At 41.5% G+C, this 16,837-nt stretch overlaps 1 protein-coding gene across 1 annotated transcript in view; it reads right to left on the bottom strand.

Annotated features, from left to right (window-relative positions):
- The window catches only part of lamc3 (laminin, gamma 3), a gene marked incomplete at both ends in the record, with an annotated part of 111,749 nt that overhangs the window by 34,119 nt on the left and 60,793 nt on the right, over positions 1 to 16,837 (bottom strand). The window contains 2 exons of the mRNA XM_083983926.1: positions 328 to 437; positions 12,639 to 12,837. Of these exons, the coding sequence (XP_083840052.1) occupies positions 328 to 437; positions 12,639 to 12,837 (309 nt within the window). The remainder of the gene's footprint in view (positions 1 to 327; positions 438 to 12,638; positions 12,838 to 16,837) is intronic.

Raw genomic sequence — 16,837 nt, 5'->3', positions numbered from 1 at the left:
TGTGTGCTGTGTGTTGGAAATATATTTTATTGATAGAAATGTGAACGTTTGGAGTTTTTCTGTGGTGCCTTTACTAGTTTAACTTAAAAATTACCATGTTTTCAACTGTAATATGACATACTATTGTTTTTTTTCTATTAAATACATTCATATGGTACAGTACACGCAGCCGTGCTCCTCAGGTGTATACAAGACGGATTTCTTCTCTGTGCTGTCAGTGCAGAATGTGGTATTCAGGTTAAAAGAAAAAGCAAGTCTTAAAATAACAACTGCAACAGATCCCAAGCTAATTGTGTTGCACACTTTAATAACAACACACACACTTACAGTTTTGTCCTCCAGCGTTGCTGATCCTGACAGCGGTCAGGTTGTAAAGCAGCCTCTGGAACTCAAAGGCAGACAACTGAGGTTTAAATCTCATCTCATTTTCATGGAGCCTGTGAAACGAGAAGAGAAGAGAAAAGAAACACATCATTTGCAGTGTGTTTGTGCGCTGCATTCAAATGCAAATAAACTCTGATTAAACACTGAAAACATCACATTATGAAGGCATAAAAATCCAAACTGTAAATTTGCTTGTGTGCTGAATCCATGAACAATTGGTGCAGTGTTATTTATTTTCTTTAAGCAGTTTTATTTCTCCCCACTGGTAATTAAGGAGATATGAAACGCTGTGCCACACATGTGCTTCACTTCCCCGTGGTAGACTATCCAGAGCATGACCAGCAGAGGGAGGAGAGAAAAAAAAATTAAATGTGCTGACTCCAACACATATTCAGGGTCTTGATCACTGAGCTCTGCCATCTGCTGAAGGATGTTCTGCGAGGCCGGGCTGTGCAGCTGACATCTGCCCGTTTTACTCCGGGCATCATGCGCTCTTTCCATCTTGGTGACAGGTGCCGAGTCAGCGCCAAAGCAGGTGATGCTATGTTACGAAAATATTGTGTGAACAGCAGAACAATTTACAAGGTAACACTCTCAAACCGTTAATGGGTTCTCATTATATATTTATTTCTAGTACAGTAAGCCAATAAATGGGTATTGATCCAAGTGGGTTTATGGGTTGCAACCAAGGGGGCAGTTGTCGGTCTGAGAAGTGAATCTCATTTCCGCGTTCAAAAAACTGCAATCCCCTCGGCTTCCTCTGGGGGCTGGTGTCAGAAGAGAGCATTCTCCATAGACCCCCATGTTAAAATCGCCGACTTTACATCCTCAATAAACATGTTAAAAGCCTGGTGTCAGCACGTTTTTTTTTCTCAATCGATAGTTTCTACCCCCGCACACACTCTGAGGGGGGTGAATTTTTTTTTTTTTTAACTCTACCGTTTTACTGTTATTAGGTTAAAACTCTGGCCAATTAGGGCGCGGAAACGTTGAGTGACAGGTCCGAGCAGCTCCGTGGACAGCTGCTTCGAGGCCAGTGGGCGGGTTCTCGGCCGGCCAATCCAACATGGCGCTGTTCAGGCCGCCATATTTGAGTCACAAAAACGACTCCCCAAAACCAATGGGTGACGTCACGGGTGCTACATCCATATTTTTTTACAGTCTATGGTTGCAACTAGGGATGTCACAATTATAGAGAAATAATCATGATTATCACGATTACTATATTACATCATTTTACAACAATATGAATGTGTAAAAGCTACTATTACTAATTGTATAAACAAAATATTTAAAGTATCTATTAATATAGGACCAATTATTAATCCTTCAGAGGAAATGTTTGAAATATTCAAATGTTTGAATTTAAAAAAAAATTGTTTTCTTTTTCTTACAAATGATGCACTAACATTTAAATTTCTATCAGTTCAGTGCACATGCGGTTGTTGTGTAACTTTGATTTGGTTCCATATGCGTTGCACTGATCTGCTGTCATGGTTCCGACATAATCTTTTCTGGAAAGTGACGGTATTTAGGAGCCTTTATGATTAAATAATTGTTTTTATACTGCGATTAATTGTGAAAATAAGTAATCGTGACATCCCTAGTTACAACATATCTGTAAGAATGATGATGAGTGTCCTCTACTTTGTCCAAAGTCAAACTGAAACTATGGGATATATGATTATAAGCTTCTATGCAGACATGCATGATCCTTAGATGATGAACCCTTGACTTTTCCCTTAGCACCACTGTTTCAACCGCATTTATAAAGCATACTGTATTTGAGAGTGGTTTCCAATTACCATATTTAAACCTTGCAATTAAAGGACACTCCAAGAATAAAGTATACATCTTTAATATGTTTGACCATTATCAGCCAAAGTCGGGCTTTTACTATGCATGTGTTCAATGGCCTCTATCTTATTAGGTCAAATGTTCTCAGCATGACTCCGCCTCGTTTCCAGAATGTTTTATTTTGTGCACAGCTTGTGTTTTATATTCACATTTACACTGTGTATATCAGTGCATATGTGAGGACACTGTATGTGTGAGCGTGTGCATTCCTGGCTTGCCACACAGACTCTCCATTGAAGCGATGGGTCCTTGTTCCCTGGCCTGACATGTAGGCACAGTAATAAAGAGAGGCAATTACAAACTGGGCCTCAAAGCCATGGTAATGGAGCTGGTCAGACAGCGATAAGCAGAGTGTGCATGAAAGTGAACAAACTCCCAGTCATGCTTTCCCTATGGAGCATCAGTGTCCCTTTTAATCAGCACCAAGCAGAGCGCGGAGAGCCACACTGTAATTAAGCCTGCTCCGCGGAGGATGAGTGGAGATCATCAGGAGAGAAAAGCCCACAAGAATACTGGACACACACATGCAAACACACACACACATGCACGCACACTCACACAAGTACCTTCTGAGGGAGAACAGAGATAAAGATACGAGGTGAGAGCAAGAGAGTGAGATATAAATGGTGTGTGAAAGACGGAGAAGGAGAAAAAAGACAAGATAAGGCAGTAAGAGGGTAAGTAAGCATGTAAGTGATTGAAAATTGAAAAAAAAAAAAAAAAAGGTGAGTTACACAAATAAAACATGCACAGGGACCAGGGCTGAGCAATTAACCGAGGAAACGTATGAAAAGAGACATTTTGAACCTCTCACCGACGTATGTCTTGTTCATGTTGGTTAATTTGGTTCTGGGTTAATGCAACGCGTTCATGAACCCTCCCCCCTTTAAAAAATTACAACCTCATGCTCAGTCACGTGCCAACTGCTATTAGTCTGCGTTCACTCCAAGCAAAGTTGGACGACACAAGTGCAAACACCGAGCCTCAGGCAACGTCCACTCTGATCTGTTTTAAAATACATCATATTTGCTACAGTACGTGCACGCCGGCATCCACACGACTCCGTCCGTTTTCCAGCTTCTAAAACTGAGACTTCTGGAAACGCTGGACATGTGTAAACCATCCATTCATAATGCATTTTGATGGTATTTTTGACTATCATTCCCATATTTGTGAAGAAAAACAACAACATGACAGTTGACAAGTAGGGGAAGCACTGAGCACTCTGAATACAATGGAATTAATTTAGATTCATTTATTTGCTGCAACACTGACACACTATAAAGTTTAGATGCTTTTTAAACCATTAAAATTGTTCAGAGAGATTTTTATTTCATTCATTTTAATTAATCTTTTCCATAATAATAGATTCATCTTTTATATCTTTTGTGTGTATTGTTTTTTTGTTCTTATCTGACGGCACTGGGGCTCTGGTTATTGTTACTAGTACATTGTAAATAAAATATATTTGTGATTATAAGTGAGTTAAAAATTTAGTGTCATATTATTTTTTGTCAGTATTCTAGGGGCTCCTCTGAATCATGGGCCCCTAGAATCATTCTCCTTTTCCCCCCTTTTCGGCCCAGAATGCAACATGCATAGTGACCTGAGGTAACACCACCAATTTGTTTCATCACTTGGAACAAAATCACATTACAGAGGATGAAGACTGCATATCTCCCCCCAAAAAAGATAAGAGAGACCAATGAACACAAAAGTAATTGTTTGTTAATCATCAATGGTTTTTCATCATCGTTGATTTTTATCAATCAAACACTAACTGGCGCGAAGCTGTGGCAGGCCCACAGCTGCTGCCTGAAACAACAAAACATTTCCTAATTAGCATGTCACTGATTTTCTACAAGTACAGTATATAATCCATAGATCTGAGATGCTGTTACTCATATATATAAGAAAAATTAAAGTCCCCAACACCTACAGTACTGTGTGGTTATCCTGGAGAGCGTACTGTATGGAGCTTTCGGTCCGGCACTGCAAGGGTTATTAGAAATCATAAATAAACCACAGGCTTCCTGCAAGCACATTGTAAACCCATGTGTCTTCTTGCATTACTCAGTCACCTATAGCAAGATTTTTTTCTCTTTCTCATTTTTCATGGCAGCAAAGTCTAGTGTGTGTTCACTCAATTTGGCACACCATGATCAATGATCAAAGTCAGTGAACTTTGAAAGCCTGACAGGAATGAGCTCAGTGCCAGGTGGACCACACCAACACCAACACCACCACTAGTGCTCTGCTGAATGTGCTGCTTTTTTAAAGTCGCTTACTTTTGACCGTTTGAATGTCGAGCAGCTGATCGCCGGTGAATCACTGCACGACGAAGGTTTATCAGTCGATTGTAAAAAAAAAAGAAAGAAAAAAAAGCATGCGAAGGGCGACTTTTGGCATAAATATGCTTACAAGGCATGGCAGATGTACTCATGCAGCAACAAGGGAGGCAATAAAACGTCCCTGCCTACTGGTTCCCAGGGAACAGAGAGTGAACAGAGGGGGAGAGCATCAGAGAGTGGATGCCTCCTTATAAAAACCATTCACCTCCTCTCATCAATCCCCTCTGCTATGATGTATTTCTCCTTCATCTGATTCTGAAGTGATCTTCGCACCAGGTGGGAACACATCGGCATTTAACAGGCTGCCATATTTACCACCTATGAATGCAGATGCTGCCAGTCGAGAAATATGTGTGTGTGTGGTGTGTGTGTTGCTGCTCATGTTTATTTATACTGTCAAATGCCTTTAATGAAACACTTATTCCATTTTTTCGAAACATGATTATTTTTGATGAATATGTTTCGCTTGATTGTTGCAAATCACACTGCCAGATGGCCACAGCTCGCTCTAATTCTTGACATGTCTGCATTTGTGAGTGTGTGTGTGTGTGTGTGTGTGTGTGTGACGGAGGGAAGCAGAAAGAGACAGAGAGGCGAGTAGGAAGGACTGACACAAAGCACGGCACTGAGGTGCATCTGTGCATGTACCTGAGAAGTGTAATGAGATCTGGAGAGAACTTCTCCAGAGAGGAACATTTAATGACAGTCTCTGTCCGCAACTCCGCACAAGCTCCAGTGCTTCTCAGTGAGGGAACCGCAGAGCACCTTCAGCCCGGGCTCCTGGTGCCGAGGGGAGACTCATTACTGGAGCACACACACCGGAGCGTGCAGTGGAAGGCTATGAGGGGGACGGAGAGACCCAAACTGTGTCCCAATTTCTGTCCCAGTCCCTGGGCTGGATCCACTGATGGAGCAGGTAAAGATAGTGTCCTCTTCACTTGCACATATTACTCAACCATTACTCCTCCATTACATTATGTATATTGTATATTGTTATTCAAAAATTGTGTTTCTATTTTCTTTTTCTATTTGCATTCTGTGTTATTTACGTGCTACTGTAACACAGTGATTTCCCAGTCTGGGATCAATAAAGTATCTTAATCTTAAAACTCAAAAACAGCCTCAAGCAATAGGCTGATGCACATGAACCAGAACCAAGGCCTAATCACATTTCTCATTCATACTCCATCACTTACCCCACCCATTTAGCCCTTGCCACTCTTTAGCAAGTGGTAAGGGTAGAGATGTTCCCCCACAAATTGAGACACTGCGACTGTACTCTAATAGATCATTATGTGCGTCATGATGCCTTGATATCAGACAAGACGTGTTAATAAAGTTCAACCTCTTTGCTGCAGTTTTAGACCTAAGTTAAAGTTCAAACATCATCTGCTGCACTGCACTGGTGTGCAAATCAGCTAAACAATGTACCGCAACATTAGCGAACGTAACAAACACCAGACTAGAATTTTGGATTTTGAAAACCTTTCCATGAAGACCTGTGTCATAATATATGGACACAAGATTGCGTCCTTATTTTAAATTCCTTATTTATGTATGTTTCTTAGTATCTTTCTTTGGTTGCTTGTGCAGCCATCTTGCTGGTGTCTTCGAGGAAATCTGTCATACTCCTTCCTTTGCAGTGTGGTCATAAAAAAATCTTCATTTAAAAGACTGTGTTCCCCTCTTCTCTTCAGCGCTACCCCTTCATCCAATACCCATACCCCTGACATGAACACACAACACTGCGGGCTCCACTTGAGGGGCAAAAATATCTATCATCAATGAAGGCGGCATCCAAGGTGTTCATTCCATTGGTAAACTTTGATATGTTTTATTATCAGTATGAATTATGATTTTCCACTTCGACACATGATGGACAACTATCAGATAATCTTCCAAGCGAATAAATTCACATTATGGAGTCTGTGCTTGGTTACAACTACTTCTACCGTGGAGATGCTTTTCCCCCCGTTACAGCTTAAGAGACTGATGACGATAACTGATGACGACTAATGTGATATATCTTGACTCGGTTTAAGTGGATCGCTGCAGCCAAGTATGTTATAGGATGCTCAGTGCTGCAGATGGTGTCTTCTGAGTTGAAACTACATTTATTTTCTGCCACACTTTGAGAAGCTTTTCAAACTGTCACTGCCAGCCCAGTATGGACACCTGGGAAGCTTCCAAATAATTGGACCTACAAATACACCTTTCTAGATAAAGCCCGACAGAGCTCTTATCGTTTGACCCGTACGTCTGTGCAGCACAGGCTGAGAGACACATCAGTGAGGACAGGGTTTGACCCTATGGTACCAAACCTGGCAACCTCGCGGTGAAGACAAGACTTTAGGATGCTGTGCCCAGCTGTTGTACACGAAGAAGCAAATGGGTAAGAGAGTTTAGTTTATTTGTACAGCACCATTGACTGATAAAAGATTATAGTGCTTCATATAAATAAAAAAAGTAAAAATCCCAAATAAAGACAGGGGAATAGGTATGTATGAAGCAATAAAATGAAGTGGAGGAGCTATTCAGACAGGCTAACCAAAAGCCTGTGTGAATAAAAAGCTTTCCAGCTGCTTCATGAACATTTCATAGCGAGTCTGGAGACCGCAAACAATACTGAGAAGAGTGTTCCTAGAGTAGAGCTGGAAAAACTTGATAACCTTTATACTTTATAATGGGTTTGAGGGACGTCTGTTCAAAAGAATAAGAGCCTGATTGGTCATGTAAGAAAGAAGGTCAGTAATTGACCATGCAGAGCTCCTGTAATTTAAAAATGGATGTGGAGATGAATTGGAGGCCAATCGATAGAGGATAAGATTGCAGTGATGTGATCTCTTATTATTTCTAGTGAAAAGACCAGCAGTTGCAATTTTGACAGTTTGTAGATGGTTCAAATGAGTTTGGTTCAAACAGGTTAAAAAGAAAAAAATATCCTACATGTTCAAATATCTTCATCTCATCCTTGGTTACCACACACATCTTAATTTAGCGATGGCTCCTTAAGGTTGACAATAGTTATCAAAGGAGAGACAGTGAAATTTCATTACGTTCATTACGCTGAGCACAAACACTTGATGGTGCAACACACTGCTTGAATTATAAGAGCCTCTGACTTATTTGCATTTAACTTGAAGGCAGCTGTCAAGACACCCAAATGTCAATGGCAAATATTCATTTTTAAAAAGGACAAGTGGTTTCTCTCAGTATCACCAAACCTTCCCTAAAACCCAAACAGTCTGAATGAAAGAAATCCATTGTGTGTCTGTCGGCCCTGCCTGGTGTTGATTTTTGTGTGGTGATCAAAAATACAAACCACAAAAGGACACAGAGGAATATAGAGAAAGGATTTGCTTAAATGTAGGATCTGAGTGATACATACTTATACATTAATGCAGAGACAGATTTTGTCCATCGCACTTCAACGCTCCGTCAGTCCCGCTCTCACTCTTTCTCTTCCATCACCTGATGCTTCAGTTCAAGTAGGAATCTCTCCTTTTATCCAGCACACAAAAACCAATTTCAACAGGACTGACCTGTCCTTTGTCAAATTCTGTTTTCCGCCGCCGCAGACAAAAGCTGGGGTATATTGACTCCTGCCCAAACTCCCCAACAATCGTAGTATTATTCTAGACAACCGGCTGCTCTGTGGAGCCTTCACTGCAATCACACCCTGACCCTGCAGGCTTCCTCTTCACCACATTCATCAAGTCAGACCTTTTCCTCACTCCGGAGTCTCACTCGCTCACTGCTCATGCTTTACTCATCCCCCCATCTGAATTAGTTTGCTGCAACCTGCAACTTCCACACAAGCAACAAGAACACCTTTTCTACAACTTCTACAACAACAAAACTTAACATACAGTACCGCTGCTTTTATGGAAACCTTTCAGCGGTGGGCCGGGCCTGTTGATATTCAGCAATGGGGGAGTGTGATCCCAGAAGTATGTGGAGGCTCTACAGGGCTGTTTTGGACTAATGGACTGGAACAGCACACTATGGAGAGGACAATGCAAAGACTTCCCCGCTGGATAACATGTCAATGTCCATGTGGATTCTTAAATTACATGAAACAGTTTGCTGTTTTCTTCCATTCACTTTAAACAAACCCTGGAAAACAAAGAAATTAAATCCCTTTTTAGGGAAGAAGCAGAAGAAAAAGGGGCTTCCAGCGCTGGCTACAGGGAAGAAGTTGGTCTGTGGCTGCTGAAGGAGGAGAATTAAAGATAGAAACACACCAGCAGGGCTGAAGACAAATTGCAACAAAACAGTATGAAGGAGGTGCTGAGTGGGATGAGAAGGATTACTGGCTACAAGACGCCAGGCCAAGTGGAGGAAGAGAACAAAAATAGAGTGAGTGTTTTTTGTTTTTGTTGTTGTTGTTGTTGTTGTTGCTGCTGCTGCTTCCAGGTTCAATGTGGAGACCAGGCCAACTGCACCCACTCCCCCCCGGGTCTGACAGCCCCTAATGAGACCTCTCCACAACAATGTGCCTGATTACATGACCGCTTCCCCACAAAACTGTCACATCAGGGTGCAACCGTCGCTCCCACCTCTGGATTGACCACTTTACCGTGAAGCATGAGAAGCAGAGTGGAGCCAGGAGAACCACTGGAGGTCTAATGAGAGATGAAAGATCTGGTAGACGCTTTCCAGCTGAGCGGAGCGCTGGCTGCACAATCGTACATTTGGCTGAGGCTCAATATCAACTGAACTGACCTGAGAAAATAAAATGGTCATAAACTGAAGGAAGCAAATAAATGTTCTTGCACAATCTGCTTTTTTTGGGGTTTGAACGACCAGAAGGGAAGGGCTGATTTTATCAAAAAGCGTGGCGCAATGGCTCAGTTTATGGAAGTCTGTGAAACACTTATTGGTCAATGTGATTTTTTTTTTTCCACTTCTTATCTTGACTCCAGTCTAAGTGATGAAGGACAAAACCCACAGTCCTTGTTATGAGAAAAAAATGTGTTTTAAAGTTGAGCCAAAGTCAAAAGCAACGCCTTCAGCAGTCTGAGTCAGTCAAACATATTGGTAACACTTTATTTGACGCCTATCTCTATAACGCATTATAACCGTACTTATAATGAATTATAATGCAGTTATAGCACTCTCTATATATAATGTGTTATGCCTATTGATATAAAGCCTTATAATAATTTATGAGTGTTTATAAAGCTAGTTATACACACTTATAAGCCAATTATTATAACTATATTTATAATGCATTATCGATGTAGGCATTGTCAGCGAGTTATTAACAATTACAACGACCTTATAAGTCATGATAAAATGCTTTATAGTGTGTTATGATTATTGTTATAAAGCATTATGATCATTTATGAGTGTTTATAACTACAGTTAGACAGTGCTATAACTGCATTATAACTCATTATAAGTATGGTTATAATGCATTATAGAGATAGGTGTCAAATAAAGTGTTACCGACATATTTATCAAATTAATAATGCTGAGTTTTTATGACAAAGAATGAGGCCTGTCCCAGATACATGCAGGGATCTCTTCATAAGAAGAGGGGGAATTGTAAACCTCTCCTTTAACTGAACTGTATCCATGCAGCTATAGGTTAAAAACACCAAAAATGTCTCAACATGGACTTGAAACATGTAAAATTACAGATATGATGCAGTAGAAACATTGTCGGTTGGCACAAGAATAAACCACTTCTTTTACTCTCGGCTCCTTAATACGGCGCTCATCAACTGTCTACAACATTAACAAATCATATCGAATGACACATGCACAAGTTAATAAAATCTAACAGTCGACACCAAGAAACAAACAGCAGACAGCCAGCTACACGTAATGTAAACACCACCAGCTCTGTGTGACAGGAACTGTGTCGCAGCTTGAAGTTGATTGTTGCTATCTTTATCACAATATCCAGCCTCTGATTGCAGCAGCATTCACAGAGGTGCACTTGTCCTCAAATTATAATAAACATCATACTGCACCTATACCAGCGAGGTCTAAAATAATAATGAGAAGACTCACTGGGCCTCGTCACAGGAGGCACCGCTAAAACAAATAAAAAATATGCATGGAAAGCAAATTGCTCTGCAGGTTTATATTTATAAGTGTGTACGTTTCTGTGCATATGACACTGGAGGTGTATGAATATGAGTTGATTATTAAAAGTACACAAGTGCATAGAGATGTGAGTGGGTACTGTGTGTGCATAATACTCACACGTGTAAAAGCTCATTTAAAACTGCAGCTGTTAACAGCAAAGTGCTGCGGCTGGTCAAAGATACTTTGACTCGTGGAGTCAGAGATAAAAAAAAAAAAAAACTAAATATTTAGTTCAAACTTAACTTTGCCATTAAGTCAGAAAATCGCCGAGCTGAATCCTGGCATGTGGGCTGCAGCTACTGCCCCTGCCATACTGTATGCATGCAGAGTACATTTCTGCAGAGCTCTGGTCACCCTTAAAAGCAAGCTCACCACTCTATCTCTCTCTCTCTCACACACACACACACACACACACACACACACTGTAACTCCCCCTTAGGAATACCATCACAAACAATACCTTCTCACCATCTAACTATGAGAACAGACCTGTGATTTCACACTAAACTCCACACACAGTACATGTGTGCATTTACACGTTTGATGCCTATTACGGGTGTGATCAAGAACTACTATCTGTATCTGGTAGTAATAGTAGCCTTGCCACTTCTATTCCCCATATGTACGTTCAGAAGTTTAGCTGCCAGAAAAGAAGAAGAAAATAATGTTTTATGTTCCTAAAATAATAATATAATAAAGAAAAAAACAAGTCTACACTTTGTCTGAATAAAAACTTGTTCAATCTTCCATCTTCAATGTTTCAATAAAGTTTCATTTGATCTGCTGACTGTCTGTGGCTGCTTGTCTCCAATATGAAATCGTGGTATTGGCATATTTGGCTGCATAGAGACCACTCCCCTCAGTCCACAGACCCACCTTGCACTCCATCTAGCGCTCGGCATGTCGTCGCTATGATCCATTTAAGCGCTTCTTTCCCTGGCTACGACATGGTCAACACACCCCCTCCTCCTCCTCCTCCTCCTCCTCCCTTCCTCTGCCTCCTGCGGCCTGACAGTGGAGTGACCGCCCCACTTCAGTAAAAATATCGCACAGCTTCGGCAGCTTTATCTGCTGAAGAAGTGGGCTTTTTCTATTTTTGAAGATCACATGGGAATATGTCCTTCCTTACTTACCGTTTATCATCCATTCATTCGTTCCTTCACCTATACTGCTTATCTTTAGGAGTCATGGAGCGCTGGTTGTTGAGTCCTTGCCAACAATGAGGACCCACCCGTTCACAGTCACAGCCGTTAATTAATCTTACCTGCATGTCTTTGTTTTTGGGAGAAAACCCATGCAGGAAGAGCACAGGGAAAGGCCTGAGCTGGCTGCCAGGTTTAAACCTGCGAGACAACACTGCTTACCACTGCACCAGCACCGTTTCATGATCATCAATTTAGGCCCACAAGGAAATGTGTCAGCTGTGTGCAAATTTGCCTGTTGCTTCGCTTTAGGATCATTTCCTCGTGGTTTCGCTGACTTTCCCACTGCCGCGCACATTTTCACGTCACTCCGGGTTGAGACCATCTGCTAAATGCGTAATATGTAAAAAAAAAAAGGAAATGTAATGCCGCTGCCCCTGTACCTGCCACATCTACATGACAGCCAGCGCATGGGGGAGCTGGCTCATCACCGCACTCACAGCCCGACATTCTTCTGGGACCATGACAGCACAGTCACAGTCAATGTGGGTGAGGTGTAATCAGTACATGGGTGTCCTGGATAGTCTGTACTCTGCAGCTTCTATATATATTGTAACAAGGACGAGTCAGAGTCAGGCAGCAGGGAGATTCATAAGCGCAGCGGGAAAACAAACATCCCAACATCCTTTTTCTTATGCACACACATTCGGATAGAAGCTTTGGTATTTTCCACAGAGACACAAGTTAAACAAGCAGGAAAAACAACAACAGCTACACAAAGCACACACGGCTGCATCCTTCCTACCTGACAATGAAGGAGTGCCGCGGAGAGAGGCCGGGGTCACGGTCAAGCACCGGATGCGGCGAGAGGTCGGCGGCCAGGGTGACTCCAGAGCCTTGGAGGAGCAGGGTGACGCGGTCGGGGAGCAGCTCGGGGGTCTCCGAGGTGAAGGTGATGGAGAGGAGCTGGCCGTAGCTGTGGGATCGGTGACCCAGGAATTTCTCTAATGGAGGAGGAGAAAAAGAGGAGTCAGCCTTAATATTAAAGTCTCAGCCAACTCTCTGCAATCCGTGGAGTGTACACACACACCCAGAAATGGAGCTGTATGTACTGTAGGCATGTGTGTGTGTGTGTGTGTGTGTGTGGTCGTGGTGGTGGGAGATGAATTTATTTTGTGCACATTTAGATATATTCTCCCTGCTCTTTCCTCTTTCTATCTGCATTTGCGAGGGCATAGGGCTCAGGCTTTTTGAGCCCACACAGAGCACGGCAGGAGTCTGTGCGTAATTACCTCCCCCTCTCATCTCTAGCTCATTACAGCACATTAACAGGACTTCAAAGATCTTACCCCCCTCTCCCCATCTCCCCTAACCCCTTAAAAACTGTCTGAAAGGGGAAGAAACACACACTTACTTCTGATATTTAAAAAAAAAAACAGACAGGAGCTTCACCCACCCTCAGTTTGGGATGGGAATATGAAAAATGTAAACAATGCTATTACAGAAAGCATCAGTTGCTGTGATCTCGAAATGAACAAATCATAACAATTTCTATAAAAAACAACCAACTACACCGCCATTCTCTGCCAGCTCTGGGTGAGTGAGTGGGCAAAACTGACAGGTTGCATGCTTGGTTGCCACCTTGTTTTTGAGCGTAATCGTGTGTGAAGTACATCCTGAGCTCTTCTGGGGGTTGGGAGGGCTAAGGACTTGAGTGGGTGATTTTTGCTTGTGAGGGGCCTCTGGCGTCATTCAGAGCAGTTCGACTGTCTGAGCGTCTAATATCTCTCGCTCAGCCGACAGCCCCCCACCCCTTTTATCATCTCCGCTGCGTCCCTCCGTGCCTCTACAGCCTCTACTCTCACTGTGACATCTGCAGCCAAATCAATCAATGGCTTTATTCGACCTGCAACACTTTGCTAAAGACCGAACTTTTATGAAACTCTGCATCAACGGTTTGTTTGCTGCTGTTGTTGATGTGCTAAATGATGTGTAAAACTAATAACTTGTTACCTTTTTTAAGTAAAAAGCATTATATCTGAAGAAGTCTAACCCGTTTCATAATTTCATGGTCTGATACATAACAGTATTTATTTATCTTTCAGCTCCTTTTTCCAGCAGGAGTGACTCTTGCTTAATGTTTGGCACCGGTGTAGAGCAGTTACAGTAAAGGTCTCGCGTTTTACACTTCTCTGTGCTTTATTTAAAGTGTTAGGTGATAAATGTGTAGTAATAAAAACCAAAAACCATCTTAGTGCAGTTTTATATCTCTTCTCTCTGGCTTCTCTCTAGAGCTCCAGTAACAACAGGTCTGTGGGCCAATCAGAGGAGAGAAGGCTGTTAGCCTCTCTTCTGATTGGCCAACTGGTTTTTGACTGGTTTAATTAAGTCCTAGCAGATCTCAATTGTATATTCTGAGCAACAAAATCCTGCAAGACTGGAAGGGTGAGTACAGGTGGGCGGGGCTTAGGGGATAGCTTTGTTGTGACATCACAACGTTACAGAGGTGTTGGTTAAAAACTTCTCTGTATACTGTGATGTTGACACTTCCATGGTATTAATATTGAACCTAAACCTGGTTTATAATGTATCTTTTTTCATACAATGAGATGTTTACTTTATATATTTAAAAAAAAAAATATTAATATCTCTTTCTGTCTAACAAGCTGCCAGCTTTAACCAAACTCAGAAGTTGAGCAGTTCTACGCCATGAAACACTCTGCGTCTGTCACGTTTCTTTTCTAAACCATTTCATTTCTATTGCGAGGATATACTGTATGAAGACAGAGTTCTTTATGTTCATCATTCAGCGCCGGGATCAGTATTTGTAGAAATGAAAAGCAGGCGGTGATGAAAGAGGAAAGGCTTCAATTACATGACAGATCAATAGCACTTTCTGTTCTTTCTCCAATAAGCTATTATTCATGTTAACGTGACTTCAGAATCAATAGAAATAGATAATTACAGCCAATCAGGGGCAAGGGGAGCGGCTTGACAGTCACCAATCATCGCCAGTGAAAGACAAAACACTTTCTCAAGTGAAATGAGCTGTCACAGATCTCAGTCTAGTTTCTCAATCAATATATATTGATGACAGGGAATAAAAAAATATATAAATAAATAGATCACCCACTCTGGAAGAGAAGAGGCTTAGATTAAATCCGTCACCACTTAGACAGGAATGCTTTCAATGAGCCCCTCTCACATCTAAACATCTTCACCAGTGGAAAAACAAAACTGCTATGTAAAGGCTGTGGGTTCTAAATGAAAAGCCCGATCAATACGCACTCCTCGGTTTGACAAGCTGCAGTTCATACCAGGGAAAATTTAGGCCCATTGTAAATAGGATGCATTGACTGGAGCTAAACAAAGCCTGAATGTTATGACAGATTTAACAAAAACTAAAAAAAACATTTTTCTTACTTCATGTAACATGCTGTTTGTGGTTTTTGTTCTGCGTTCTGTATCAAGTTGTCAGCTTAAACACTGTGGCCAACATTACTGCTACCAGAGTTTGCAGGTTGTCCACACAGTGTATGAATTATACGCACTTATATTCATTTGGAAGACAGAGAGAGATGAGTAACATTACTCAAACTTGCACCACAAAAACAAAAAAATAGGAGAAACAATGAGTGGGAGAGAGCAAGTGAAAGAGAAGTAGATAAATAGGAGCAAAACCTCAAGGTCTTATTTATTAAATATAGACAAAGTTGAATTTAAAAGAAAGACATTAAGCTTCATATCTACTCTGCCACTTTTATTATTTAACTAAGTGAATTCTTTATTGATGCATTCAGTTATATTTTTGACTTTGTGCAAAATAACTTAAGACATCATCTCTGTGCCCTCGTCTCTGAGTCGCTGTTGATAAAATCTGGCCTCTGCACTCAGTCACTCAGACACGCACACACACACAAGCACAAGCTACTTAAGCTGCACTCAACAGAACAGCATCTGCCAGCAGATGATCATTGTAGCATTAAGTTTATAAATGAAAACAGTCTCAGCAGAGCCACTATTTTTTGGGGGGGGTGAGCAGAGAAGAGGCAATTACGTATATTTGGGGAGTGACGACGCACTGTAATAATGAATAATGCAAGAAACCCGTGTTCACGGAAAATAAGAGTCAACAGATATTACTTTTGAAATGATTAATAGGAAATATATACTGTGTATTCCTTGCATAACGGTGGGTAATGAGCCCAGTAATACTATTGTGTGACTAAGCTAATATTCTCTCCTAAACTGCTCCCTTATGGTTGCGACTGGTTATGTTTCAGGTGGAGCTCGCCGCCCGTTTCGCTGCCGGGCTCTGTTACGCGTCAGTGTGGTTTCCGGGATGTTCTTTCTTTCTTTCTGTCTGTGAGGACAGAAGCACCGAAGCAATAATTACTCACAACCCTAATAGACCATCCAAGAACGGGGCCCACTGGCAGGCCCCCCTCGCTAAAGCAATGAATCACTATAAGAAACAATGAAAGGATTATTCATGTGTAAGTCTGATCTGCTGTCCATGCATTGCTATGGATTTATATTCATTATTTTAATTCATGTGACAAATAAGAAAGAGAATTTCTTTTTAAAAAAAGTTTAGCAATCTCTAAATATACCACGGTGTGCAAGCTGGGTGAGGATGTACTGTACCTCCACACAAAACACTGAGATTCACACTGTTTTGAGTTAGTTCACTTTGGTATCATCAGTTTAGATTAGCATGCAGTCAGGAAGCAGGAAAACAGTGTTAGCCCAGCTCTATCAAAGGGTGGGAACCTGCCAACAAGCACCACCTAGGGTCATATCCTATGTGTTAAACCAGAAGAAAAAATAAATTGTTAGAGACAGGGGTACTCAGTGTGCCTAACATAGTCACACCGGTATGTATAAACTTGCCGTCTTTGCTCTTTGCTTTTTTTTGCACAATTTAAAATAACAGAATATGACATTTTTATGAGGTTTTAGAGGCAGAGGTAGGTGGTTACTCTAAAGATGTTTAGGCAAAAT

The sequence above is a fragment of the Trachurus trachurus genome, assembly GCF_905171665.1.
Source record: "Trachurus trachurus genome assembly, chromosome: 12".
Lineage (NCBI taxonomy): Eukaryota > Metazoa > Chordata > Actinopteri > Carangiformes > Carangidae > Trachurus > Trachurus trachurus.
This window is presented reverse-complemented; position numbering and strand designations above follow the sequence as displayed.